This window comes from Callospermophilus lateralis, chromosome 2 (genome assembly GCF_048772815.1).
Source record: "Callospermophilus lateralis isolate mCalLat2 chromosome 2, mCalLat2.hap1, whole genome shotgun sequence".
In the NCBI taxonomy this organism is placed as follows: domain Eukaryota; kingdom Metazoa; phylum Chordata; class Mammalia; order Rodentia; family Sciuridae; genus Callospermophilus; species Callospermophilus lateralis.
In genome coordinates this window covers 130,272,641-130,299,560 of record NC_135306.1, presented here as the reverse complement: position 1 = coordinate 130,299,560, position 26,920 = coordinate 130,272,641, and the positions used below count along the sequence as shown (strand labels likewise).

Genomic DNA, 26,920 nt, shown 5'->3' with positions numbered 1-26,920 from the left:
TGGTTGGAATCCATTATTTTTCAGCGTTTGAAATACATTGTTCCAGGATCTTCTTGCTTTCAAGGTGTGTGATGAAAAATCAGTCGTTAACCTAATTGGTTTACCCCTGAATGTAATCTGCCTCCTTTCTCTTGCAGCTTTTAATATTCTCTCCTTGTTCTGTATGTTGGCTATCTTCATAATTATATATCTTGGAGTTGGTCTATTATGGTTTTGAATGTTTGGGGTCCTGTAGGCTTCCGGGATTTGGCAATCCATTCCATCTTTCATCTCTGGGAAGTTTTCTAGAATTATTTCATTTAATATATTGTCCATTCCTTTGGTTTGAATCTCTATGCCTTATTCTATCCCGATGACTCTCAAATTTTTTTTTTATGACATCCCATATCTCTTGAATAGATTGCTCGTGGGATTTAAGCATCTTTTCTGTGTTCACTATATTCTTTTCAAGTTGATAAACTTTGTCTTCATTATCTGATGTTCTGACTTCTACTTGATCTAGTCTATTTGTAATATTCTCGTTTGAGTTTTAACTTGGTTTATAGTTTCCTGCATTTCTAGGATTACTGTTTGATTTTTTTTAAGATCTCTATCTCCTGGTACAGCTCGTTCTTTGCCGTTTGAATTTGTTTGTTTAATTCATTTTCAAAATATACTTTGATTGCTTGGACTTGCTGTCTCATGTCTTCTCTAATATTCCTGTCCATCTGAATTAGGTATGCCTTGAGTTCTTTCCCTATCCATGTTTCTGATGCTTCTAGGTCCTCCTGTAGTATTAATTTGTCCTGCATTGTTTGTACTCCTTTTTTCCCTTGTTTTTTCATGATGTTCACGTTACTTTCCATCTCTATTTGATTGCTGTGTTTCTGCTCTCTTCTATAGATTTGTTTTGGTTTTGTATATCTCAAAAATATGGAACGCTTCACGAATTTGTGTGTCATCCTTGCTCAGGGCCATGCTAATCTTCTCTGTATCGTTCCAATTTTAGTATATGTGCTGCCGAAGCGAGCACTAAAATAACTTGTTGAAGGTGCATATCTAATGGTATATCAGTGACTAGCCTACACGAGCATATCTGTCAGGCATCATGTTAACGATTTTGCTTGTGTTATCTTGTGGCAATACTCTTTGGTGGTGGGCATTATTATCAGCACTTGCAAATTAAGCAATAAAAGCTTAGGGTGGCTGGTTTACTCAGCCACGGTTCTACAGTGGGTGGATGGCAGAACCTGGCTCATGAAGCATACATAGCTCCTCATCCTGACTTGAATGTTCTTTTCCTGACCTCATAGCTTCTCTTCCTCATTCTCCTGCTGGACTCCTGCCAGGACTGGGCCTCATCATTTTTTGTCTTGAAGTTGGCATTTTTTTTTTCTCTCCTCACACTTCCTTTCTATCAAGCCTACTGCAGGGTCCAAAAATTCAGTCACCCCTTGAGAACTTCCTGGAGCAAACTAGGTGAAAACATTTTAGATTGACGTTCCTTCCCTCTGGCATGCTCTTTCCTTTCTTCTCTGCTTGGCTAGCTCCTGTGTATTTTACCAAATCCTGGTAAACTTCTATGTGTCTTTCCAAATCCAATTCATATGTCAATTCATATGTGAAGCCTCCCCTGACAGCTTAGTTCACATGACACTTTGTACCTCTACAACAAGAAAAGGACCATTTTCTATGGATTTGACAGATGCCCCTGTACAACTGTTATATCTCCTAGGAAAGGTTTTTTTTACTGTTTTCATATCTTTGTATCCACTATGGTATTAAGTGACTTGCTCAAAGTCACTCAACTGATTAAATACTGAAGTCTGAGCTTCACAGAGGTAAGGAGATTGTATCTTATGAAATTTCCTGATAATTGGTGAAGCCCAGAGACTTCAAGCTTCAGTTTCCTCCTTTTTCCTCTGCCAACCAGGGTCCTGGAACCCTCCCTAAAATGATCCAGCAGGTGGCAATAGAGGCCAAGGAAGATGAAGAATTCTGTGGGGATCTCCAGGATGGGATATGAGAGGATGAGCCCCATAAAGACAGGGTCAAGGTGACTTAAAAAATTCAGGAAAGAGTGGAGTATTTTATGCATCTATCGTTTGTAACTAGAAAGAAACTCTTTAGATGTTTTAGTATGAGCACTGGTCTTTAAGTCAACATGAGGGAAAGAAAAGGCAGTCAACAGAAAAGGAGAGCAAGTAGCAAAATGCCTCATCTATGGATAGAAAAGCTACTGAATGTCCCAAATCACTGACTTAGAAAGTAGTAGGAATCTATCTTAGGGCCCACTGTATCTCTTGTCTGCAGAGCACAGAGGAAACAAGGTTAAGATATTGGTGCATTAGGTTGGACCTGGTGGGGTTTATTCTTGGGCTGATGGCTACTTGGAGGGTCAGAACTTCTAGCTTACTATGGGGCTTTATCCCCAGTCTGTCCTAATAGATATTTTTTTAGTGAAGCTCACTAAAAAAAAAAACAAACAAACAAACAAACAAAAAAAAACAGTGGAAAGGTCAGTACAGTTGCCAAGGACAGGAAGCTCTGAGTACTTGCAGTTGCCCATGCAGAAGTACATGGAATTGTACAAGGTCAAGCCCTGTGAGTCTGTGGGGAAATGGAAAAAGGTAGTATATGTTCAAAATAATTGGACAAGGCTAGCAAATAAGAGGCATGACTTAGGAGTGTGAGAAAAAGAATGGGGTTGGGCTTTTATTACAATCACTAACCTCTGTAAGGCATTTTTATCAACTCTTTATTCCTCACAACATACCAGTGGTGGTCATGGGGAAACCGTTCCCTAATTTGTGAATTGCACCTCTGTAATTCCAGAGTTACTTCTCTTTTTTTGGTAACAACTTGCATGTTCTGCCCATTCTTTTCCTTCAGAGCATCTCTCCCATACAAAAGCTATCCCCTCATTAGAGGAGTGCACCCCTCTTGTTCTGTAGCTACTGCACATTTTCTTCGTTTGATCTTACCCTAACTTTCCTCCCATTCAGTTATTTTATGTCACATGAATTAAGTTGCCAGATTTAGCAAAAAATAAAAACAGCATGCTCAGTTAAATTCAAATTTAGGAAAACAACAAGTTTTATAGTATGAGACATATTTATGTTGAAAATTATCTGTTGCTTGTACAAAACTTAAATTTTACTGGGTATCCTGTATTTTATATGGTAGCCCTGTATATCAGTAACTGTTCTGAGATATTTCCATCATGCTAAAAACATCCAGTAGTTTCTTGTCACTTATAAGGCTAGGGCCACATAATCAAATTCTTACAAGTAGGTAACATAAGTGTGTTGATTGGGTGATCAATAGGAAAAGTGGGCCAAAAGGTAAATTGGAAATTGAAGAGCAGATGTTTCCCCAGCCAGAAATCCAAATTTAGATTTCAAAAATAAATAATTAATGTAATGAAAGCAAACACACATTTGCGCATGCACACATGCTGTGGCTTCTAGTCTGAAGCCTGGGCTAAGCCAAACAACATGGTCCGGAATAAGAGGCCCCAGGTTGGACTTTCTGCTCTTGACACTTGCTGTGTCCCAACATGTGCTCTGTCCTCCCCTGCTCTCATTCTTCCTCCACTGTCTAATCATGGCCCAGTTCGCTATGGACATCTTCCCACCAGGCCAATCTCACTGCTCCTCAGATTCACAGTGGTATTTCCCTTCCTGTAGTCTATCTCTAGACGCCACATCATTTTTCTTTCCAATGGTCCTAAGAGAAGACAAGAAATGACATTGAGAGGCTCTTACCATGTGTTAAATGGGATTGTATGTGAGTTATACTATACTGCACCAAGTCCTCTGTGCAGATCTTTGCTTATTTTTCTCCCTTCTCTTCTTAGTGATTTGGCGAATTACTCATATACCTTCAAATGCCATAGTGAGTGTTGCTATAAAACACATGCTCAGTGTGTACTTAACCAGCAGGTCTAAGAATGTACAGATGCATGAACTCAATAACTGCAGACTGAAAGCAAAATCACAGGCCCGTGCTTCCCCTACCCCCACACTTCCTCACCACACCTCTGTCACCTCCCAGATAGATCTTCCTTCCAAGCATTTTTCAAGGCTGAGGCTTTAGCCCAAGTTTAAGCTTTGCCTTAAATAATCTATTTTTTACAGAAGTGAGTGGAACCTGAATTTGGAAGATGGTCTTTTTTTGACCTGTCTTGCTGGGTAGATTTGCTTTATTAGAAAATTAGAAATAGCACCTACAAAGCCCTCCTCTGGTGCATGTTGAACTAAGCTAGATGTTGAGCTTTAAAAAGAATGTCTTTTAATCTTGGCAAAATCCCACCTTTTATTTCTAAGGAAGAAAATGCCCAAGGAACACAGATGACTTGGGGATCATTTGTACCTAGGCCTGATTCACTGTTGATGGGGAGTCAGAATCTTATAAATACAGAGATTACACACTAGCTATGACGGAAGAAACAAGTACTGACCAGGAAACCTTCAGTTTTGATGACTCCAAAGATTTTTAAAATATCATACCCCTCTTCTGATTCCTTGGCCTGCCCAGCTATATTCTGGCTGAGATGTGGTGGGTGGGAGTGGGATGCTGGCTCTGGGTCTGGTTTGTAGCCAGCTGTGCCTTCAAAGAATCCTTCTTCAAGACTCCAACTTCAGATTCTACAGTTGCTTCCATGAGCTGTGGTTCCAGGGACAGACCTTCTAAAAGTCCCATTGTTTTTGAACTCTGTTATTCAAAAGGTCTCTTTCTTTCAGTGGGAAAAGGTGTCATAACAAATTCATGTCTCTGTTTTACCACTGGGCTCCAAACTTCTGCAAGGGAAAAGTGTGTGTGTGTGTGTGTGTGTGTGTGTGTGTGTGTGTAGTTTAATTGAATAAACTAGAAGTTCTTTATTATTCCTTAACTTCAAAGACACTACACTAGGCTCCTTGGACAGTACTACAGAGCAGAATTTCCCAATCGGAAATTATGACCAGAAACATGCAGAGACCATTTGAGGGACTTTTACTGAATTAGTGGTTTTCCTTAATTATCTAGTTAGTGTTTGGGAGGAGAGGAGGTTGAGTGTGCTTGTGTGCCAGGTGCTGGCAGTGCTGCAAGCTGGAGATGTAGAAATGGGTAAAATATAATCCCTGGCTCTCCCCATCTGGTAGGGGAGATAGAGTCAGCATCCTGTGAACAGGAGTAAGCAGTTTGGTGCAGTGGTTAGGAGCTCTTGTCTGGAGTCAGAGGGCATGGTTTGTGTACTGGCTGTGCCACTTATGGGCTGTGTGGCATTGAACATATTACTCAACTTCTCTTTGCCTTCTGTTTTGCATCCTAAAATGGTGTTAATTTTAAAACCCATGTTACAAGGTTCTTGTGATGATTTAGTGAATTAACATATTAAGCAAAGAATTTGGCACTTGCAAGTGTTTATCACTATCATTAAGGAGGTGTGGAGGAAGTGTGTGGGGGCACAGAGTAGGTGCAACTGGCTGCTTGGATGAGGCAAAGGAGGCTTCAAAGAGGAAGTGACCTTTGATTTGTACTCTGAAAGATGAGTAGGAGTAGACATGGGTGATATGAGGGAATCCAGGCACTGGGTGTGCGTTCAAAGGCAGAGGGGAGGAATGGCTATCAGGAGTGTCAGAGAGGCCCATATGGCTGTAGCCAGGGACATGGACTTGGCTGGGGAAGAGGAGTGAAAGCTTAAACTTGGAATCTGGCAGGGTGATTTCAGGGTAGATTGGGAATGACTTTGTGCCTTCTCACAATATTTAAGGCTGCTGCCTTAAAACAGTGCTTCCCATTTGCTTAGTTAAGTATATAAGAATTATACTATACTGTTTACTCTTTAAGAAATAAAATAAAGGAACCTAATAAAGCAGTGTGACATGGACTAAATACCATAGAATAAATACCAAATCTTAGGCTGGGGAATATTTCCTGAATGTATTAGGCTGGGATGTATTTTCTGGGTAGAAAATTCTCTGGCTGTATCCCCAAGGTTCAAGCCCCAGAAGTGTAGCCATCTGACAGGCTGGTGCCCCAGCACAAAAAAAAAAAAAAAAAAAAAAAAAAAAGAAAAGAAAAAAAAATCGCCATGGCAACCCCAGCTAGTATTTCTTTGGAGTCCACTTGGCTATGTGAGTGTTACCCAACACTTTCTAGGTAGCTTTGCTTTAACCAAGGCATCATTCCCTTAGGGGCCAGTCACAGACCAGGTTGAGCAGCTCTTCAGGCCTCAGAGAAGTGTCGAAACACCCTCCAACTGGACCAGGGTCTGTGATACCTCCTCTCCAACCCCCTCATGGGCTGAGCTTTTTTTTTGCCTGAGTGGATTCTGCAGCAACTCTCTCCTTGCTTCAGGAGACATTCACTGGTCAAAGCATTTAGTCCTGCACCTCCTGGAAGGTTTTGGGAAGGGAAGATCAAGGCCCCAGTAGGAAAGCAAACACAGGCGGTTCCTCCTGGAATTCCCCTTTCATAAACACTTCCCAGTTATTGTGTATTGGTGTCTTCAAGCCAGAGTTTAAGAAATCACATGGGCCCCCTGGGGCAGCTGTCCCTAATTAGCATCCCAGTGCAGACTGGCTGATCTGCAGAGAGCTCTTTCCTGACTCACAATTTATTCTTATTCCTTGACTTTCCCTTTGCTCCAATTTATAATTATTATAATTTTGTGGTTTTCTTACTTACTGTCTACCGACTTCACACCTTTCCCTGACCGTAAGCTCTATGCAGGCAGGGGCCACATGTATTTTATTTCCTGCTGTAGACAGCTCTGAAGGCAGGCTGGCATGTGTCTTTTCTCTGCATCATTTAACAATTTCATATCAGTCTTTTCACTGGTTCAGGGCATCCTCCTCCTCCTGACCTTTAAGTAGAGTTCCTCAAGACTGGCTCTTAGGTTACTTTCATCTCTCACTCTTTAGCCATTTCACCCATGTATAGAGCTTTAATTAGTCTACTTGACAAATCTGTATTTCTTAAATGCATCTCAAATTCCCAGCTACTAAGGCAACACACATTATCTTCTCACTAGAACTTGGAGTCTTTCCAGTGGGTTCTCTGAGTAAACAGTTTCACCAGACAGCAAAATGGGCAAGCCAAAAACTTAGGAGTCATCCTGATACCTCTGCAGTGTTTATCCTCCCCCAAGTCAATTACTCAGACACAGATTTTTTTTTTACCTCTTATACATCTCTCAAACCCAACTACTTCTCCCTATCTTTGTACTAACCACCTCTTTACCTGATTGGCTTACAACATAACTTCTTGCTTTATTCTGGTCCCCCCACCCCATGGTCCAGTCAGAGTGTCCTTGAAATGCAAATTTGATCATGTCACTATCATTACAGGGCATCTCCTCACCCCACCCCTGGGTGCACGCATGATTTAAAAGTCTTCTACAGCTTCCATTGCTCTTATGATAAAATCCAACATCTTTGCATGGATATTAAAGCCCTGAATAGTCTAAACCATACTGAATTGGAAGACATATGCTTTGGTGAATCTCCTGTGCTTCCCCCAGCCTTTGGCCTTTGTGTGCCTGTGTGTTGGGGGCCGGTGTCCCTTCAACAGGGCTCCACCTGATTACCTTCCAGGCCAAGGGTAGCCTCTCTTGGCCAACAGAAGGCTCAAACATTCTTGCTGTGCCAAATATTGAAGGGACAGTGGTTCTTGCTGCAGTGCTATTTTGAACAGGACCTGCCACTATGGGCAGCTTGTGCCACAGTTTGGCCTGTGTGCTTTCTTTTAGATCGAAGTTTTCCCCGATCCCTTGACCTTGGCCCACTCTTTTTGACCTCTTACCCTCTCATTCATACCCTGTACATATCGGGACATTAGCTCAGCTTCAGTCTACAGAGGTTTCTTCTGTAAGGGAAGACTCTGAAAGGCACCCCCAACCCTGGATGGAAGCAGGGGAGACCTCAGTGCTGCCACACTCTGGCCAGGTGGGACAGCCAAGCTTCTCAATCCCTTTGCTGCCATTAAGTAGTGAGAGTACTTACTTTCTTGCTCAGAAGCCCCTTGGCTGTCTTGGCCTTACCCCTCACTAAGTCTTGGTTTAGCAGGAGAGTATTCCTGCCTCATCTCATCAAAGCCAGCAATGAATGAATTAATGAAGAAGATGCAGTTTATCACAGTGTTGTGACTACAGAGGGGCAGCCTATGCACCTTGAAAGGGGTATAAATTGATACAGTCTTTCTGGAAAGTGACACAGAAGTATGTATCAAGAGCATTAAATGTGTTTTTGCCTTTTTGTTGAGAAATTCCATTTTAGGTATCTTCATTACAGAAGCAGTGTCTAATAGAGTCTTGTAATGGAGTTTATTTTCACCATGGGGAATGCATCTTTGATACTGCTTCTTTTGGTTTCTATTTGATTTGCTGTTTTAATAACATTTAAAACTTCTTCACTTTCACAGTTATATATGGAGCAAAGAGGGGAGGTGCAGGCAGTCAAGGTGAATTTAAAGCCATGTAACTCTGGATAATCTCATCTGAGAGATGATTCCCAAAAGACCTAGGGTTCCCAAAAGGTGACTAGCATGGTGCTGAGTGTGTAATACTTGTGGGGGAGCTAGTAGAAAGGAAACTGTGTGAGTCCTGCACCTCCCATTCTGATTCAGTGAGTCACAGTGATTTTCAGGAATTTCTGCTTTTAACAAGCTTTCCTCATTTTGATTCTCAGACAGAAGGTCTGATAGTCACAGTTTAGATTGTAATCTACCATAGTCCATTTAGGTTTTAAGGAATTCCCCTAGATCCTACTTCATTGAATATTGTGTGTCACCTGGGATCTATGCATTCACAAACTGTCTGCAATATCAGAGAAGGATTCTAGCATTCTTACCACAAAGTTAAGGGAGAAGTGTAATTATAAATAACAACAACAACAACAAAAATAATATAACCCATATACCACACTCATCCGTGCACACAATGCATATAGATATAGAGAAATCTAGAACGACTACAGTATGCACAAGTATTCTGCTCACTAGCAAGCAGGGGCACTTGATTTTTTTCTTCTAAGGGTCCTAGGAAATGGGTTTATTTCTCTTTCACCGTCCCAGCATTCCTGAGACTTCACCATAAGTAAATGGATGGTCTTAGAAAGAGCTGAAAATATTTTTGTATCTGTCTAAATCCAACTGTCTGTTCTCCATTTTGCCTGCAGGTTAGTTTGGTAAACTAGAGCTGTAAGTCTTTCTACTGTTAGGAAAATGTTTATTTGATGGGATTAATAGCTTAATTTTTACCAGTGGTTTTAAAAAATGTGCTGTACGTTAGAATCACCAGGAGAGCTTCTAAAAACCACATGTCCTAGATATACCTCAGAGGAAGTACATCAGTTCTCAAGGTGGGTGTAAGTTCTCAGTGTCAGTATTTTTAAAGTCCTCAGCTAGTTAGTTCTAGATGCAGCAAGGTTGGCAGCTATTAATTTGACCTACAGTCTATTTGAGGTAGCAATAAAAGTACAACAGATCCTTCATTGAAAAGTCAGGATAAAAAGATCTCTTTTCTTTGTGTTCTATATCCATTTATGACTTCATGATGACTTGGGTGTCTTGATGTGTCTGCTTGTCTTCTGTGCTTTTTTCTGGTTTGCTTTTTTTCCTCTTCACACCCTTCCATTGTCACTGTGTGTACCTGTACTGAAGTTTTATTATATTTAGGACTGGAAAACTCTATGATCTACCATTTTCCCTCAAAGCCTGATCATGTATCCCCCAATTACCCAGGATGCTTTTTAAAAGCAGAGGATCCTATACTCACCAAATCAGAATTTCTGCAGGTGCTTCTGTATATCTGAATTTTTTGATAAGTTCCTTAGTGTTTTAGTCAGTGTTGTTCAGAGAGGAAGAACTGATAGTGTGTGTAGAGAGATATGAAGGATCTATTAGAATAATTATCTCACTTGAATATAGAAGTTCAGAAGTTCTATGATTGGCCATCTGTGGAGGGGTCTGCTGGTGGTACTCCCAGTGTCCAAGTCCAGAGAACTTGGAGTTGTGATGTTCCAGGATAGAAGAAAAAGGGTAGCCCATCTCCAGAAGATAGAGCAAGAATTCTTCCTTCTTCTACTTTTTTGTCTTATGAGGACTCTCAGCTGATTGGATGGTACCCATCATAATGAAAGTGGATCTTCTTCATTTAAATTCTAATCAACTTAAATGCTAATCAATCTCAAGAAACACCCCAGAGATACACATGGGGTAGCCCAATCATTCTAATCAAATAACAAACCACCTGGATTTACCTTTTAGCAGAAGAGACTAGGGCTTAGTGCCCACTGAAGCATTGTGAATAATTCATGCTTTACCAGCTATCTGGGCAACACTTAATCCTGCCAAATTGACACCCCAAAGCACCATCATACTGTTGATACTTACATTCTAATGTTTCAGTGTTTATACTCTAAACTCATCAGTATGGAAACACTGATATGTAGAGACAAAAACATTGAGGATGAAGATCTATGAAGAAGCTTAACAGGGCTGTGATATATTTTAACCCTGTAAAGATGGACATTCTGAGGACAAGGAAAAACAAGGGCCTGATCATTAGTTACTAACTATATTGTCTCTGATTTAAGACTATTCAAGGCTGCTCCTCTTGCTAGACTGTGATATAAGGAAGAAATTTCCCAATCTAGATTCTTTAGATGAAGTATTGGCCACCTCCATCATTTACATTATATCAGTTATCTATTGCTACAGCAATACAATATGGCCTACAACCAGAAACCCCCAGTAGAGCATGAGTTTTGCTCATGTCGTGAGCTTGTGGGTCGGCTGGGTGTTTTAGCTGATTAGCACAGGGCACCTTCATGAGTTTTGCAGTCAGCTGTATGTAGGCTGGTTGACTTTACTGGTCTTGGATGGGCTTTCTCATATGTCTAAGATCTTGGACAGAACATCTAGGATAACTCAGTTACTTGAGGTGGCTAATTCTGTAGTGGATTTATTTAGATATGTCGAGGGGTATGTGTGTGTGTGTGTGTGTGTGAGAGAGAGAGAGAGAGAGAGAGAGAGGAAGAGAGAACGTGCAAACAAGTTATTTTAGAACCTAGATCGTAAAATGCTACTTCTGCTGCATTTTATTGGCCAACTCAAGACATAGGATGAGCCCAGATTCCAGGGAGTGAGAAAGAGAATACCTTTTGGCAAGAGAAGTTGTAAAGTGTAAGTAATATTCCATGGGTTGTGGATGCAGGAAGGACAATGATTGGAGCTATTTATGCAAACAATCATTGGGGTTATTTATTAAAACCATCAACTGCATCTATTAAAATTTATCTATTTTCTGAAGGCTGCCATATTGGTCCTGAGCATCAAAAGAGTTTAAAGTTGTATGTCAACTTAGAGTAAGAATCTTATACTTTCCCAATAATAGGCTTGTGTATATCACCAAGGGGGATGTTAAAAAGTAATCCGGAAAATTTTCAAGATATTCAGGAAATTCCCCTGTGCCTAAAGAAGGAATCGTGGCTACCTTGCAGATCTTGTTTGATTGCTGTCCTGAAATTCTTATCAGATTCTAATTATCAAGGAAATGCTATTCTTTCAAAATGGGACACATAATTGTATGAAAGACTCATTTAAATGACTTTCATGAATCTGTCTCAATCTGGATTTTACCTCCTTTTTAAAAAAGAATAAAAAAAATTTAACCCATAATCTTTTAGACCCTACAATCTGTCCAAATCACACTTTCTAAATTTATCTTCTGATGTAAAATCCCACACATATGCTCTCAATATCAAACGGTGAGTTTCTATTCCTTCTGTCCCTTCTACCTACAATATAATAGTCCAGAGTCTCTTCACATTTAAATCTTAGTAATCCTGTAAGTACTTGTTTAAATATTACTTGTTTTGAAAGCCTTCACTAACAACAACAAAGATGCACCATTTTCCTCTTTATGTGGAATAAAGGAAAAAGTATAGCAATGAAAGTCAGACAGACCTGAGTACAGTTCTGCCATTCACTTATTGCTTGACCTTAAACAAAGTGCTTAATTTTGCTAAGCTTATTTTTCTTAACTTTCCAAAGTGGGAATAATACTCACTTCCATAGTGATTATAATAAAATACTCTATTTAAACTTTCTAACATTTAGCAGGTTCTTGATAAGTGAGGGCTGTTTTTTTTTTTTTTAATCCTGTGTACAAACCATTACCTTATTATTTTCTTTGGTGTATGATACTTATCTCTCCTACCTGTACTTCCTCATTCTTAAGGACGAGGGTTATGTATGTCCTCTTTCTTATTACTGTCCTCCACATTTTATAGATGAGGCAACTGAGGAGTCACAAGATTAAGTAACTTGTTCAAGGCCAGATAATTAGCAAATGTAGACTTGAGATTTGAATTTATTCTAGGCTCTGTTTTTTAACCCCCTACCCTTACTGCTTTGTGTTAGTCTGAGGTCCCTGGCAAATGAAACCCAAGATCCAGGTTTATTTGGAGCCAAAAGGACAGGAGTGGAGGACAAGGGAGTGAAACTGGAATATGAAAGGAATGAAAATCTTAAGAATTGGACTGCTTTTCCATCCCACCAGGCCCTCTGAGTTCAAACTGTGGTTTAGGGGATGAAAGAAAGTAGTACTGTCATGGGATAATAAGTGTTAACTGCCTGTACTTTCAGTTGTGCATGCTTGGTGGAAAGACAGTACCCTCTGACATCCTACCACATGCAGGAAAGCCCAAGGCAGGAACCAAAAGTAAGCAATTCAGGGACATAAGAACTGTACTTGTGACAATATGACCTAAGCTGATGGGAGCTGGTTGCCACAGTACTGGAGAAGGAGGTAGAAATGGGCCATGGTGACTGGTAAGTGGCACACAGAAGGTATGTGCTACATGCATTTTAGTTAGTAAAGAAGAGAGTCAATGTGTGTAGAAAAGTACTGTAGCCACTTTTCTTGAATTTCAACATTGATGTGAAAATGACAGAATTGTTTAATTTTATGTTAGGAGTAGTTTAGTGAAAGAGGGAGCATTAAGAATTCTTGCCTCAAAAATTCAGAGTTTCATGGAAAATTTGATATTGATCTATAGTTTTCATCATTTGTTGTGCTCTTGTCAGGTTTTGGTAACAGTAACTCTGGCTCCATGCAATGAGTTTGGAAGGGTTCCCTTTCTTCTGATTCTATGGAATAGTGTGAAAAGCATTGGTACTAATTCCTCTAAAGAAGTTTGGTAAAATTTAGCAGTGAAGCCATGTGACTCTGGGCTTTTTTTGTTGTTGTTGGTAGATTTTTTATTGCTGATTCAATATCATTACTTGTTATTGATGTACTCAGGTTTTTTGCATCATCTTGGTGGTTCAGTTTTGATAGATCAAATATGTTTAGAAATTTTTCTACTTTTTCTACATTTTCTAACTGGTTAGCAAATAGTTTTCCAACTTAATCCTTTGAATTTCTTTGTTATCAGTGATAATATCTCACTTCTCACCTGTAATTTTATTTTTTTGTTTGTTTTTGGTTGATCTAGCTAAAGATTTATCCATTTTTTGACCTTTTCAAAGAAACAATTCTGTTTCATTGATCTGTTATATTATTTTTTAGACTATTTCATTTCTTTGTGCTTTGATCTTTATTATTTCTTTTCTTCTATTTTAAGGTATAGTTCTTTTCTAAGACTTTGATCTACATCATTACATTGTTTATTTGAGATCTATTTTTTTTTGATGTAGGCACTAGTTGCTATAAACTTCCCTTTTATTATTGCTTTTTCTGTATCCCAAGGGTTTGTTGTCTTTCCATTTCCTTTCGTTTTGAGGAATTTTTAAATTTCTCTCTTGACTTCCTTAATAACCTACTGTTCACTCAAAAGTGTGTTGTTTAGTATCCATCTGTTTATATAATTTCTAAAGTTGTTTTTGCTTTTGGTTTCTAGTTTCATTCTATTGTGCTCAGAAAGTATACAAGATATGATTTCATCTCTTTAAAAATTTTGTTGAGACATTTTGTGGCCTAATAAATGATCTACAATAGAGAAAGTTCCATGCACTGATTTATGTGTATTCTGTAGTTGATGGGTGGAATGTTCTGTAAATGTTAAGTCCATTTGATCTATTGTGTAGTTTAACTGTGAGTTTCTTTGTTGATTTTTGTCTGGATGATCTACCCATTGGTGGGAGTGGAATACCAAAATCTCCCTCTATTATTGTGTTAAAACTTATCTTTCCTTTTAGGTCTAGGAGTGCTTGTTTTATAAAACTGGATGCTCTGACATTAGGTAAATACAAATTTATAATTATTGGAGCTTCTTGATAGGTTGATCCCCTGATTATTATATAGTGACCTTCTTTTCTGTTCTCACTGTCTTTGTCTTAAAGTCTATTTTGTCAGATGTAACTATAGCCATATCTTCTTGTTTTCAGATTCCATTCTCTTGGAATATCATTTTCCATCCTTTCCCTGTCAGCCTATATATGTCCTTACTGATTATATGAATTTCTTGTAGGCAGGATATTTTTGAATAAATCCATTCAGCTGGCTTATGCCTTTAAATTTTATCATTAATGAAAAGTATGAAAATGCCTATTATGCTAATTATCTCCTAGTTGTTTTGAATATTTTTTATTCCTCTTTTATTCATTTTTTGTGGTTTGATGATTTACGGCATTGGTAATATTTATTTTCTATTTGTCATTTGTGTATCTATTCTTTTAGGGTGGTATATACTTTTATATGCTAGCATGATTATAGCTATCTTTCTTCAAATTCTGGATGCATAACTCTCTTAAGTATCTTTTGTGACACTGGCCAGGTAGTTATGACTACACGTAGTTTTTGCTTATCTTTGAAGGTGTTTATTTCTTCAATTCCGAATAGCTTTGTTGGATATAATAATAAGAATGTTGGTTGATAGTATCTTCTTTTAGAACTTGAACTACATCATTCCATGCCCTCACAGTATATAGGATTTCTTCTGAGAAATCTTCTATTAGTGTAATGGAATTGCCCTTAGTGAGTAGGCAATTTTGCAGATTTTAAAATTCTTTGTCCTGTACTTTGGACAGTTTTATAATATATCATGAGGAGGATCTTTTCTGAACATGTCTATTTGGGGTTCTATAAGCCTTGTGTACTTGAATGTTCATGTCTTTCCCAAGATTAGAGAAGTTTTCTGGTATTATTTCATTGAATATATTTTCTATACCCTCAATCTTTATTTCCTCTCCTTCAGGTATGCCAATGATGCAGACATTTGATCTTTTAATGGTGTCCCAAAGAGCTTATATTTTCTCTATTTTTATATTCTATCTGAATGTGATATTTTGAAAGACCTTGAGTTCCATTCTTTCTTCTGTGTCATCTACTATGTTCTTGAGGCTTTTAATTGAATTTTTATCTGACTTAAGCTTTCCATTATTAAGATTTCTGAAAAAATTTAATAAGATCTCTATTCTCTTTGATGAATTTCTCTTCTATGTGCTGCATTGTCTTCCTAATTTCATTTAAGTGATCTGTATTAACTTGGATGTCATTGAGCTTTTTAAAAATCATTCTTTTGAATTCATTTTTATACATTTTGATATCTTTGGAATATGTTACTACAGAGTTGTGATCTTTAAAAGGTGTTATATTGTCATATTTTTTCATATTTCTGTGTTTCTATGTTGAGATTTGTGCATCTAATGGAATGAATGGTTCTATCACTTATGAAATATACTTCCTAATGACTTTCTCCTAAAGATGTGTCTTGGGTATCAGTTTCTTGTGTAATGTTGAGTTTATTTACAGCTGTATTCTGTAGTGTATTCTCCCAGTAGCTTCTTTGGCTGTGATTAGTGAGTTTGACACAGTGTTTACCATATTGGAGTCAGAGAGATCCACTATCTCTATGGGTCAGCCAGTTGTTTGGACACTGTAGCTGTGAAGGCAGAGAGGCTGTAGACCACAGTATGTGGAATGCACAATGGGAGTTGTCAATAGACAATTGAGTGATGAGAGTTTCCTCAGGCACTGTTGATGTTGGCTCTGTTGCTTGGGAAGTTCTCTGGTACTAGGTGAAGCACTTATCCTGATTTGACACTAGTGTAGATCCAGGTGTTTCCTGGGAAGAGGTGGCTGATGGTATCACAATGTTCCCTCTGTGGCATTTACACTCATTCTTCTCTACAGTGCATGATCAGACAAGGGGTGAATGATGCAGGGGATCCATCATACAACAGCAAAATTGTGTTATTACTCTCTGTTGCTGCTGTGAACTTGCTTCCCCAGGATCAGGACTTCAGGACTCCTCCTTCCATTATGTGCATACTTGGGGATGGGGCTTTTCTTTCCGGTATTATCCAAACCATAGTGTCCACCAAGGATCAAGAAGTTCTATCACTTATGATAGTATGGGTCAGGGAAAATAGAACACAGTGAAATTCCTCTCAGCTGAGGCACTTATAGGAGTGGACAGGAGCAGAACACAGCTGGTGCCCATCAAATTTTCTTTCTGGACCTTCTTAGGCTGCATGCCAAGGTACAGATTGATGGTCTGTGGATTTTCTCCCCGTGATTTTTTTCAGTTGTAGTACCCATTAGGGTTGGTGCAAGAATGGATCACATCTAAAACAGCAAAATTCCACTTGGCAGAGGTACCTAGGGGAGTGAGTGGGAAAAGAACATGGCCAGCACCAGGCAAATTATCTCTAGACCCTCTCAGGCTTTGTGCCCTGGGGGTGGGGCAATGGTTGCCACCTCCCACTCCCCTTTGATTTTCTTAGTAGTAGTACCTGGCAGGGATCAAGTGGGAGTGGGTCATGTCTGGAGCCAGGCAAAATTCCTCTCAGTTGAGTGAGAGTGGAATGTGGCCAAACAGGGCAAGGTATCTCTCCAGTCTTCCTAGACTGTTCCCTGGGGCAGGCTATAGCTGGAGCTGCAATGGTATTGCTCCATCACACCTCTCTGTATGGGCAGAACAAACAGTAGAACCTTAGTTCTTTCTCTGCCTTTTTAGTGACAGGCACCCATGCATAACTCTGGGAAGTGTTAGAAGTGGCAGGAACCGTGGGGCAACTGCCCACTGTCCTGGCACTGTATGAAACCACAGGCAACTGGTCATACCCCTGGTCTTAGAGGCAGGTTTCTGATCCCCCAGTTCTTGAGGGCAGCACCTACTACTCCCATGTGTCACACCTCCCGAGTAGCACTCCACTGAGCCAGCTATCAGTTGAGTCACTGCTGTAGAAGGTCTGAGGGATCCCAGAGGTGGGAATATGAAGTAGCTGATGCCTGGAGCAGTCCAAATTCAGACAATAGGTTCTTTCTTAAGATGCCTCCTGGTTCCAGCCCTCTGGAAGTTCTATGGGAGTTGAAAGTGAATTCCTATTTTAGTCAGATGACTGTGAAGATTTCAGGCATTCTGTGTATTTAGGCTGTAAGTCTGTAAAGACCATGAAACTTCCTAATAGCTAAGATTGCCACTATCTCTGCTGTTAGAGGTTGCTAGGACTCTTTTTATCTTTGCCCCTCCTGAGGGGAGACTTCCCTTCCCTTCCGCTGTAGAAATAGGTAGTAGGTAATGGAATATTTTGTTTTTCTAGGCTCCTGTCCCAGGTTTCTGGATATTACAAGATTTCCATTCTTCTACTGTTGAATTCTGGTATTCTCTCAAGGTCATTGGACCTCCCCAGGTCATCCACCTGTTTGATTTTTCTTTGTTAAGAAGCAGGGGTGCTGGGTGCATCTATTCAAACCACCTTCTGACGCTACATAATTAATATATAAAGGAAACAATAATTAGTTTTTGAACTATAATAGTCCACTAATGCAATATCTAGTGATTTTTTAAAATGTCATAAGAAGCCAGGCGTAGTGGTGCACACCTATAAATCCAGCCACTGGGGAGGCTGAGACAGGAGAATATTGAGTTCAAAGCCAGACTCAGCAACTGCAAGGTGCTAAGCAACTCAGTGAGACTCTATCTCTGAGTAAAACACAAAATAGGACTGAGATGTGGCTCAGTGGTTGAGTGCCCCCGAATTCAATCACTTGTACTAAAAAAAAAAAGAAATGTCATAAGAAAAGTGTGGGTCAGGGAAAATAATGAGTCCTACAATTCTGATGTCTTTCAGAAGGCATGTTTCAATGATCAAGGAGAAACAAATCTAGGTGAAAATGCTACTTTAATAATATAAAGAAAGAAAGAAAATAATTGGGTTCAGTTTTGCCAATTTTATTGAACCAATAAAATTCCTACTAATAACAATGAAATAAATTTCTGCAAGTATAAATGTGATACAGTTTAACAAAACCCATTGTTCTGTACCTATAAATAGATTTTCAAAATGTCATAAAAAGTGCAGTTATGAATTGTTAACATGTTAATACACAATTCCTTTATTTCAAATGTGTTTGTCTTGACTCACTAACAGTTCCTTCCACATCTGTTCAAATAATATTACCCATCCCTCCAAAAACAAAAAATAAAAAAAACAAAAAGAGCCATTAAAGCACTAGAATATTATAAACTGACCCATTCAGGTCAGCTTTAGTCAGAACTGTAAAATCAGCAACATAAAAAAAATAAAACCTAGTTATACATACAAAAAGCTTTCATGGGTTCTAAAATCTCCTTAACTGCTGACTCATGTGGCATTTAAGAGTTGAAAAGGCTTATATGGTTAACTACCTTAGACTATATCTACAGCAGGGTCTGGTTTGCCAGAACAAGTTTAAAGTGGCTGTTTTATTAAATTTTCTATTTTCAGAATTGAAACTATAAATATAAGACTGCCATTTGACACTGAAACTTGCATGAATCCTAAACTGCATCAATGATCTATTTGATAAAAGCTTATTCTAATTTAAATCCTTATAGAGTAAGAGACTGATATATATATGTGTGTATATATATATTAGCAGTCTTAAAGATCATATCATCCGCCTTAACATTAGTCCAAAGTCACGTGCTTCGTAGAAAAAAAATTACAGTAACAAAGCACAGGACTACAAAGGCAAAACATCACAGCTTTTGATTACACTGAATAAAAAGTACCAAGGAACGCAAAGGATAATTCTGTATTAATACTGATGAATTAAAGAACTATAATAGACGTTTCACAGCATGCTACATATATCGCTCACAACTTAAGGATAAAATGATGCCTATAATTGAAAAGTCAAGAAGTTGGCAATCTGATTTCATGTGCAATTCAGCTACAAAGTCTTAATATATACATTCATTATGTAGCTCCCTTGCAAAATCAGGATTAATAAAAAGAGTTTTCAAGTTCAAATTCTATTTCATAAGTTAAAGGATACATCCAGTTCTTCCATGACCAGGAAAGTTGTTTTCAGGTTTGAAGGAACTAATCCAAGTGGCAAGGCCACATTCCAAGGTGACCTGACAGGGTTCTTGTTTACCTTGCTCAGACTGTGTGTGGATGTGTATATTCTATAAGCAGTGAGAAGATGCCAAACTGGCTTGTGATTTGCTTTCACTGTCTATCTTATTTGGGGTTAAAAGAGTTAATGTGAAGAGAAAGAGGAAGGGAAAAATTGTACTTTCTCTCCAGAGAAGACATATGAATGCAAAGGAAATATTTGCACTAGAAATAGAGTTTGGATCACTTTCCTTGGCGAACAAGGGTACCGTTTAACTCAGTTTTTATTTTAGAGAACCAGTAAAATTCATAAAGGAGAAAATAGTTTCTCAACTTTACAAAAGAAAATCCTTGGCCACCTAACTGATATATTTCCTTTATTCTATCTTTTGATTCTTATCAGAGTTGGGAGATCCAGTTGAAAATGGTGAAGATTGATTAAGAAAGAAATGTGTAATTAGTTTTATTCTATATCATAATGTATACACTTAATGATTTGGGATCCATGAAGAATATTTGAACATTAAAGACTGGAGATCCTCTCTCCTTCTTTAATAGTCTTTCTGTAGAAATTATACATTCATTTTTTTTAAGAGGCTAACTTGAGGGGTGCAAGAAAATAGACTGTTTTTAGCAAAATTTTACATACCAAAATTATATTTTATCATATTTAAGACTTACTAATGCTTGATGATGTCCTATGACTATAAAATGGAGTCTCTGTTCTAAAGGTTATTTTATGTTATACAATGCATTATTTTAGAGTGTTCCACAAGCACTCAAAAGAACTAGGTACTCTATTTTCCCCCCTATATAATTTTTTCTTTTTCAGTTCTGTACTTCATGGTGGTACAGTCATAGTTAGGTTAAAGCTAGAATGAACACTTTATGACACATGATTTAACAACTCTATCAGTCTCCAAGTTGTACTAGGTCACCAGTTCCCTCCTGGGTCCTTAGGGCATTTATTGGACACTGCTTCCAGGTTGGGCTATTTATGATTGAGATGGAAAACATCAAATACCACAAGAGAACATAATAATCTACACTTTCAAATAGGGTTCATCTTCAGATGAGATAAGCATCTGTAGATACACATGCCCCATGTTAGAAACTTGTTTCCTATATGTTAGAAACACACATTTTATAGTGTGAGCCATACTGAATGTACATGAACGGGAGGAGAATTTTCAGTTTCCTCCTCTCTGCATTTCCTCTTTTTTAAATTATATTATGAGAATTTGTATTTTCCCTCTCTCTGCATTTCCTCTTTTTTAAATGATAGGAATGGGGGATAGGATTAACGTAACCCAGTAAGTCCTGGTCAAACCCTCATGTGTCCAGTCTTGTGGGATTTTATCCACATTAAATCAAATGGTCTTCTGTGTTCCACTCAGACTGTATAAATACCTCTTTTCATATGTCCTTTTATGACAAATGTGTAAAGGCCCAAACACCACCAATAAAACAAATGTCTGAAAAACCACCCTATTTGTATGCCAGAAATTTCCTGTTCCACTAAAGGGTTACAGGTCAGTCTGGATTGCTAGATAATTTTAACTTTACATTCAAATAACTTGGACTAACATCAGTATTCATTATCTAATATAGATCCAAGTTTAGGATGGCAATTCGATCACTTTAAAATCCTGCTAAATGCTAAATTCTGCATGGTAGAAATAGTTCAATTTCTGTATCATGTATAAATATAAAGATTCCTACTCTGATAGAAGGCAAAAGTCTTTTATGATTTATTTAAAATATGGAAGTAGTATTACTGAACAACAGAGAGTGAACCCATGAAAAGGTTGGATACTCTAAATTTATAGGCTCTTTGGGGATGAGGTAGAGGAGAGCAAGATAGTTTGGCAGCTGGGAAAAGGGTAGAAACAGTATGGGTGGACAAGATTACACTTGATGCTGCATAACATCTGGTAGGGCATCTAGGGCAAAAGTTGGCCCAAGTATATATAGATGGATGGATGAGGGATTTAGAGGGAACTGAGACAGAGCCATTTTCTTGATGAATGAAGAAAAGTAACTCAGAAAAGTAAATGCTGGTGACTATCAGCAGGTGGCTGGTGATGTTTGGTTTGGATTGTGAAAGGCATTCAGACCAAGATAGGCTGAGGAGAGGGGAGCAGAGTGCATGTACAGAGGTTGAGGCACTTGGAGGATGAGAAAGCAGGCAGGAAAGGGTGGGCTAAATGCAGGTAGGAGCTCCATGTGGGAAATGTTTCCTTTGTATTAGGTACACAACACTGAGGACAGCCACAGTGTCAGCTTTATGTTCCATGTGATCTTTGAAAGCTATTCATTCCTCACAGGGTTCTGCCTCGACATATACCTCTCCCTCATAATCTACTTTGCCCCCGCTATTTTTGTTCTAGGTATCACCTGAGCAGATACTGCTGACTATGCCAAATTAGCACTGAAGTAAGCTCCACATACAGTGGGCATTTAAATTCTGTTGACTGAGATAAATACATTCAGGTTACAGTACTGCTTTGAGGAAAGACTACTTAATTTGATTCTCAGTCTCCACACAGGTATATTAGGGAAACACAGTTTAGGATGATGGCCACCTACAGTGGGTTCTGATTATACAAATTACATAATTTCAAACTCAATCTGGGGTGTGTGGCTCAGCAATAGAGTGCTTGCCTAGCCATATATGAGGTCCTGGGTTCAATCCCCAGCATCACAAAAACAAAAAAACAAAAATCCAAGATCAAAATCTTTAATCTAGGTCTAGGGATGTAGCTTCATGATAGGATACTTGTCTAGCATGTGCAAGTCAATGGTTCAATCCTCAGTAATAAAAAATTTTTTAAAAAAGCAGAAAACTTGATTTGAACAGGGAGCAGAGTAATCACATGTCTTTCAGTTTGGTGTTGAACTATGCTATTTGTACAGCATTACTATTGTGTGCTTTTTACTCCATGTAAGACCATTTCTTTGCATTTAAGATGAAAAAGACCTATGAGATAAAAAGAAGAATTTAAACTCTTGCTTTTTAGAAAAATTATATAGAATTCTTTTTAAAGCAATATAACACAAAACAAAAAGCCTCATATGCACTGAAATTTGTGATTTTCCCTGATGAATTGTCTTTAGTGTTTAAAAAGAATCTCACCATATTTGCATAGCACTTTCCACTAAAAATGGTGAACTATTTTAAGTTCAGATCTTTGTTTGCTGATAAATTTATTTTGCTGTGGCACCGAAATCTAAGTTTTTCATTTAAAAAACTTCACAATGTGGGAAAGGAAAAAGTTGCCCTACTAATATTAATTAGATTTTAGATGTATTTAAAGTCTTTAGGAGACATTAAAGCACAGATAAAATAGGGGCTCTGGTTCAAATTTTATATGATATTTTAAATAAACTTTACATTTGAGTTTTCTGTTCTAAAAACAGTCCTGTGTTGCTCTGCCATTATTTGGGTTTAAAACTGTAATTAAAAGCCAAGGAATTGTCCCAGATTCCTTGTTTGCCAACTTTGATTTAAAGAGTAGCCTATGTGGGACAAATTCTTCCTGAGATTGAGACAATATACTTAGCTCATAAAGGTGAAGCAGTCCCATCTCTAAAACCCATTTCCCTTTTATTGTCACAAGCCCACCTGAGGAAACCTAACCTGAAGGTTCTGAGGCACATGCCTGGACCTTTCCATAGTCAAGGGGTTAAATAACAGGTTTAATTTCACATGGGTGGAGGAGGGGGGCATTTTAATATTTCCTAAGGTGATCTGAAAAATTAAGAGTTACCATCAAAGCTGGAAAACTTGGAATTCCAAAGTAGATATTACTCAAGCACACACGAGTGGATTATTAGACTGATTTTAACATAATAAGCATGTAATTAAAGAATTCACATTCATATGTGCTTTTTTTCACATATATTTGCACATTTAAGTTTGGCACAATGTGAGCCCAAGGTGTAGATTAGCATATCAGATAATCACTTCGTTATACCAATTGAACCAGATATCTTTTTAAAAATATCACATTTTTAATATAAAAACTACACTATAAATTACTACATAGTAAATTCAATACTTTGAAAAAATACCACCCTGCAAAACCGCATCAGAATTTCAAGTTTGCAATGGATAAAGAGATGGACAGCAAACTCCTGGTCAGATGGGAGCCAAGCCTGGAATGCTGTGCATGCTGCATCCTAACAGGTGCTTTGGCACCTTCACTAGCCAATTCCTCTAGGCTGGTTCTTTGAGGTTTATTAATATATTATCTTATTTCTGTTTATAGTTCCAAGTCAACTTATTTTCCTGATTATTAATAAGACAGATCAATGTTGAGCTAAAAAGAAACTTTGCTAGGAAAAAGATCTATTAAAGGCACTAATATTTCTATAACCCAACCTCTAACTACTTATATTTCTGGGGAAAAAGTAAAAAGGAAAAATTAAGTGGCCATTTCAGTTATTTAAACTTTGTTTCCCCTTTTGGTCTAAAGCTCATCTGGTGTCCTGTGAGAATTTCTCTTTCTATTCAATACATAAAAATCATTTTTCTTCCTGTAATACAATTCACCTGCACAAAAATATAGGGCTATTATTTGAAAAGATTCTAAAAAGAAAACAAACACAAGAATAAAATATATCCTCAACTTGAAAATTCTAAGGTAAGGGAAATCTAATGAACATTTATGCTGCCATCTGTGTTTTGCCATTCTCCTATATACTTTCCTTGCAGCTAATATGTATCTATATAATTTGATATTGAAGAAAATCAACATATGGTATATGCAATAAACAAAACACAAGAGATCTGGTGTGAGTTCTTTGAATAGTCTCTTTAAATAAACCACCCTGTCTTCAAAAATATTAGTAACTTTTTTTCCTCACATGGAAGATTTCAAATAAGATCCTGGAATCCAAAAATGCAAACTATCTTATATGTTAACAGGTGTATAGTCATCTTTGTTGTCTTATCTGGAACAAAAGCTAAAGCAAAGCAACTTAATGTACTATACCAGAGAAGGATGGCAAATGGAATGGGAAAGTGACTTAACAAAACACTACCCCATGATCCTTTCGTGAAAGAAAAAAGTAGGTCCTATATAATAAGTAAGTATATATAAACTGAAATCTTTGTGGGAAATATAACGGAAAATTTTAGCTATATTATTTACTATTAAAAATGAATATGTTTTTTTAAAAACTAATATGTATGTGTAAAATTCAAGTCACCCTTAATTAACCAAAAAGTGTTTAAGCAGTGCAGTTGTGTCCTACTGGATAGTTGTAAGCATCTCTTTAGGCACTTCACTGGTTCATTAACATAATACAAATTAAAGCTATAAACACATAATGTTGTGCTCTCTGAAGATAGTCTAATAAGCAACATAAACCAATGCAAAAATGTGACTTTTTGGCTGCTTATTCCTCCCCTATGACTTGACATCTTTTTTTAACCAGTTGTCCAAAGAGATTTTTCTGGGGAAGAGAAATGCTTTGGCATTATGAAAAGAACATTTTGAACCCCAGTAAGGTAAAATTGAAAAAAGCCTAGTTCAATAAAGAAATTTACACAAAATTTCTTTATGGCTCTGTTTAAAAGGACACTTCTGCAGTGACTTAATAGGGGGAAGTTGAGTATTTCTTAGAACATATTGCACTCATTTTTTGTTGTTGTTTAATCACATTAATGCATAGAAACACAATTTTTAACCTTTGAATAATAATATGTTTAATCTATTATAGGAAGAAAATCATGGAAACAATTTCTAAAAGCCTAATTGGAAAAATATAGGCATGTAACCTTCTTTTGCTTACCATAATATAGAAAAAACTATAAGAAAGGAAAATGTGCAAAGAAAATTTTTGGTCAGTCTTGTGTGGGTACAGGTTTATATGTGCCAACTGAAAGAACTGTGAGTAGCACTGTGAGCACTGATTATTTAAGGTGACTGAGAAGTACTGTCAGTGATAGGAAGGATTGTGTATAATTCTGCTTTTCATATATACATCTGATATGGAAAACTGAAACTTCCGGTTTAGAAGAGAAAGAAAATTGCTAAATTTGGCATTTCAGTAGCATGCGATAGAATTCATCATGATTAACTTCACATTAAATTATGGACAATGGCTGTATCACATTTCACGTTATCGCCAATAGCAGGAGAAAAAAAAAAAAAACCAAACCCCAAAACAAACAAACAAATAAACAAAAACACAGTGCCTGACAAATAATTTCCTGGGGACACAAATTTGTGTCCATTGAGCAGCTTGGTTCAACAGCGCATGCTTTTCCTCCACCAGACTTAGGACCCAACATGAAAATTTTAGAATGGCCAGAGGTCATTCTTTGCTGAATTCCAATATCTGAAAAAAAATTAGCTTGACCAGATTGTAAGCGCTTTTCCTTATTTAAAATAATGGGGGGCAAAGAAAAAAGTATACATACACACAAACCCCTAAGCATTGAAGTTAAGCATTAACAAACCAGGTTCATGATTTATGATCAGTATCCAAAAATCCAACTATAAACAATGCAAAGTAGTGCTCCTCAGTATTATTTTTGCAATTGTTAGTAATGTTAAGCATCAAGAAAAATAAAACACATCATTGCACATTACAGCCGGAAAAAGAAAAACAACATCAACAACAACAACAACAAAAAAAAAAAACCAACGACTAATCTTTGACACTAGAGAATTGGATAATTTTTGATGCTATATCACAAATAGTTTCTGATGTAAATCATATGTGAAAAGGTCTTTACACACATGCCATTCTCCCTGGTCAATGGTTCAGGTCAAATGCCGAGTTATAGCCCGAAGGGCATAAAGCAGTTCAGCTTGCATCCTTGCTTCCATTAAAAGTAGATTTACGTGAACCTGGAAAGGAAAATGTTATCAGGTTAGTGAACATAATACACAAAGGGAAAATCTTTAAGGTTTTTCCCACATATAACATTTACAAACATTCTTTATGTGTATAGAGATTATATACAAACATACATGCCTGGGTATATCTATGCATATACAAATGTAACATTCAAATGTGTATTTATAAAGATAGTTCTGCAAGTTGTAAAAACAACCCATAATGTCTACAAAATTCTATAATCTTGTTAAGACTATACATTATGTAAAGCCAATTAACCTTTTCAATTGCAAAACTAATTTTTATAAATTATAATTTTCCTACAAATTATACTTCCTAGTCATAAAATTTGACATGGCTAAAAATTAACCCTACATTTCTCACATCATATATCTATCTATATATATGATGTTTGTACATATTATATATGCATATATATATATATTTATACACACACATACACACAAACACACACACACCATGAAAAGCTTTTCAAAATTTTACTAGTATTTACTTTTAAAGTGAAACTATGATGCTGGACACTTTTTCTATGTAATGTCTGTTATTTATTAGCTATGCATAGTTTCCTTAGAGTCTTTCAGGTAAAATTGTGAAAAACACTTTTTTTTAGGAATACTTGTCAGCTGACAGTTAAAATGAATACATGCAAGTTTTCAAAATGTACTATAAGAAAATATAATGTTTTGATATCTTTCTACCAGTTGAATATATTGTTGGATATAGTTTCCTGATGAGTAAAGAAAATTTCTAG

The 26,920-nt window shown here is 37.4% G+C and overlaps 1 protein-coding gene and 1 non-coding gene across 2 annotated transcripts in view; both read right to left on the bottom strand.

Moving 5' to 3' along the window:
* Nucleotides 1-906: 906 nt before the first annotated feature.
* Nucleotides 907-1,012, bottom strand: LOC143393340 (U6 spliceosomal RNA). Its single transcript, XR_013090627.1, has one exon. It is a non-coding gene; the product is annotated as a U6 spliceosomal RNA (small nuclear RNA).
* A 17,118-nt stretch (nt 1,013-18,130) lies between these two features.
* Sesn3 (sestrin 3) overlaps nt 18,131-26,920 on the bottom strand; it is a 66,110-nt gene continuing 57,320 nt past the window's right edge. Inside the window, exon 10 of the mRNA XM_076846508.2 lies at nt 18,131-26,159. Coding sequence (XP_076702623.1) covers nt 26,073-26,159 — 87 coding nt within the window. The 3' untranslated portion in view covers nt 18,131-26,072. The remainder of the gene's footprint in view (nt 26,160-26,920) is intronic.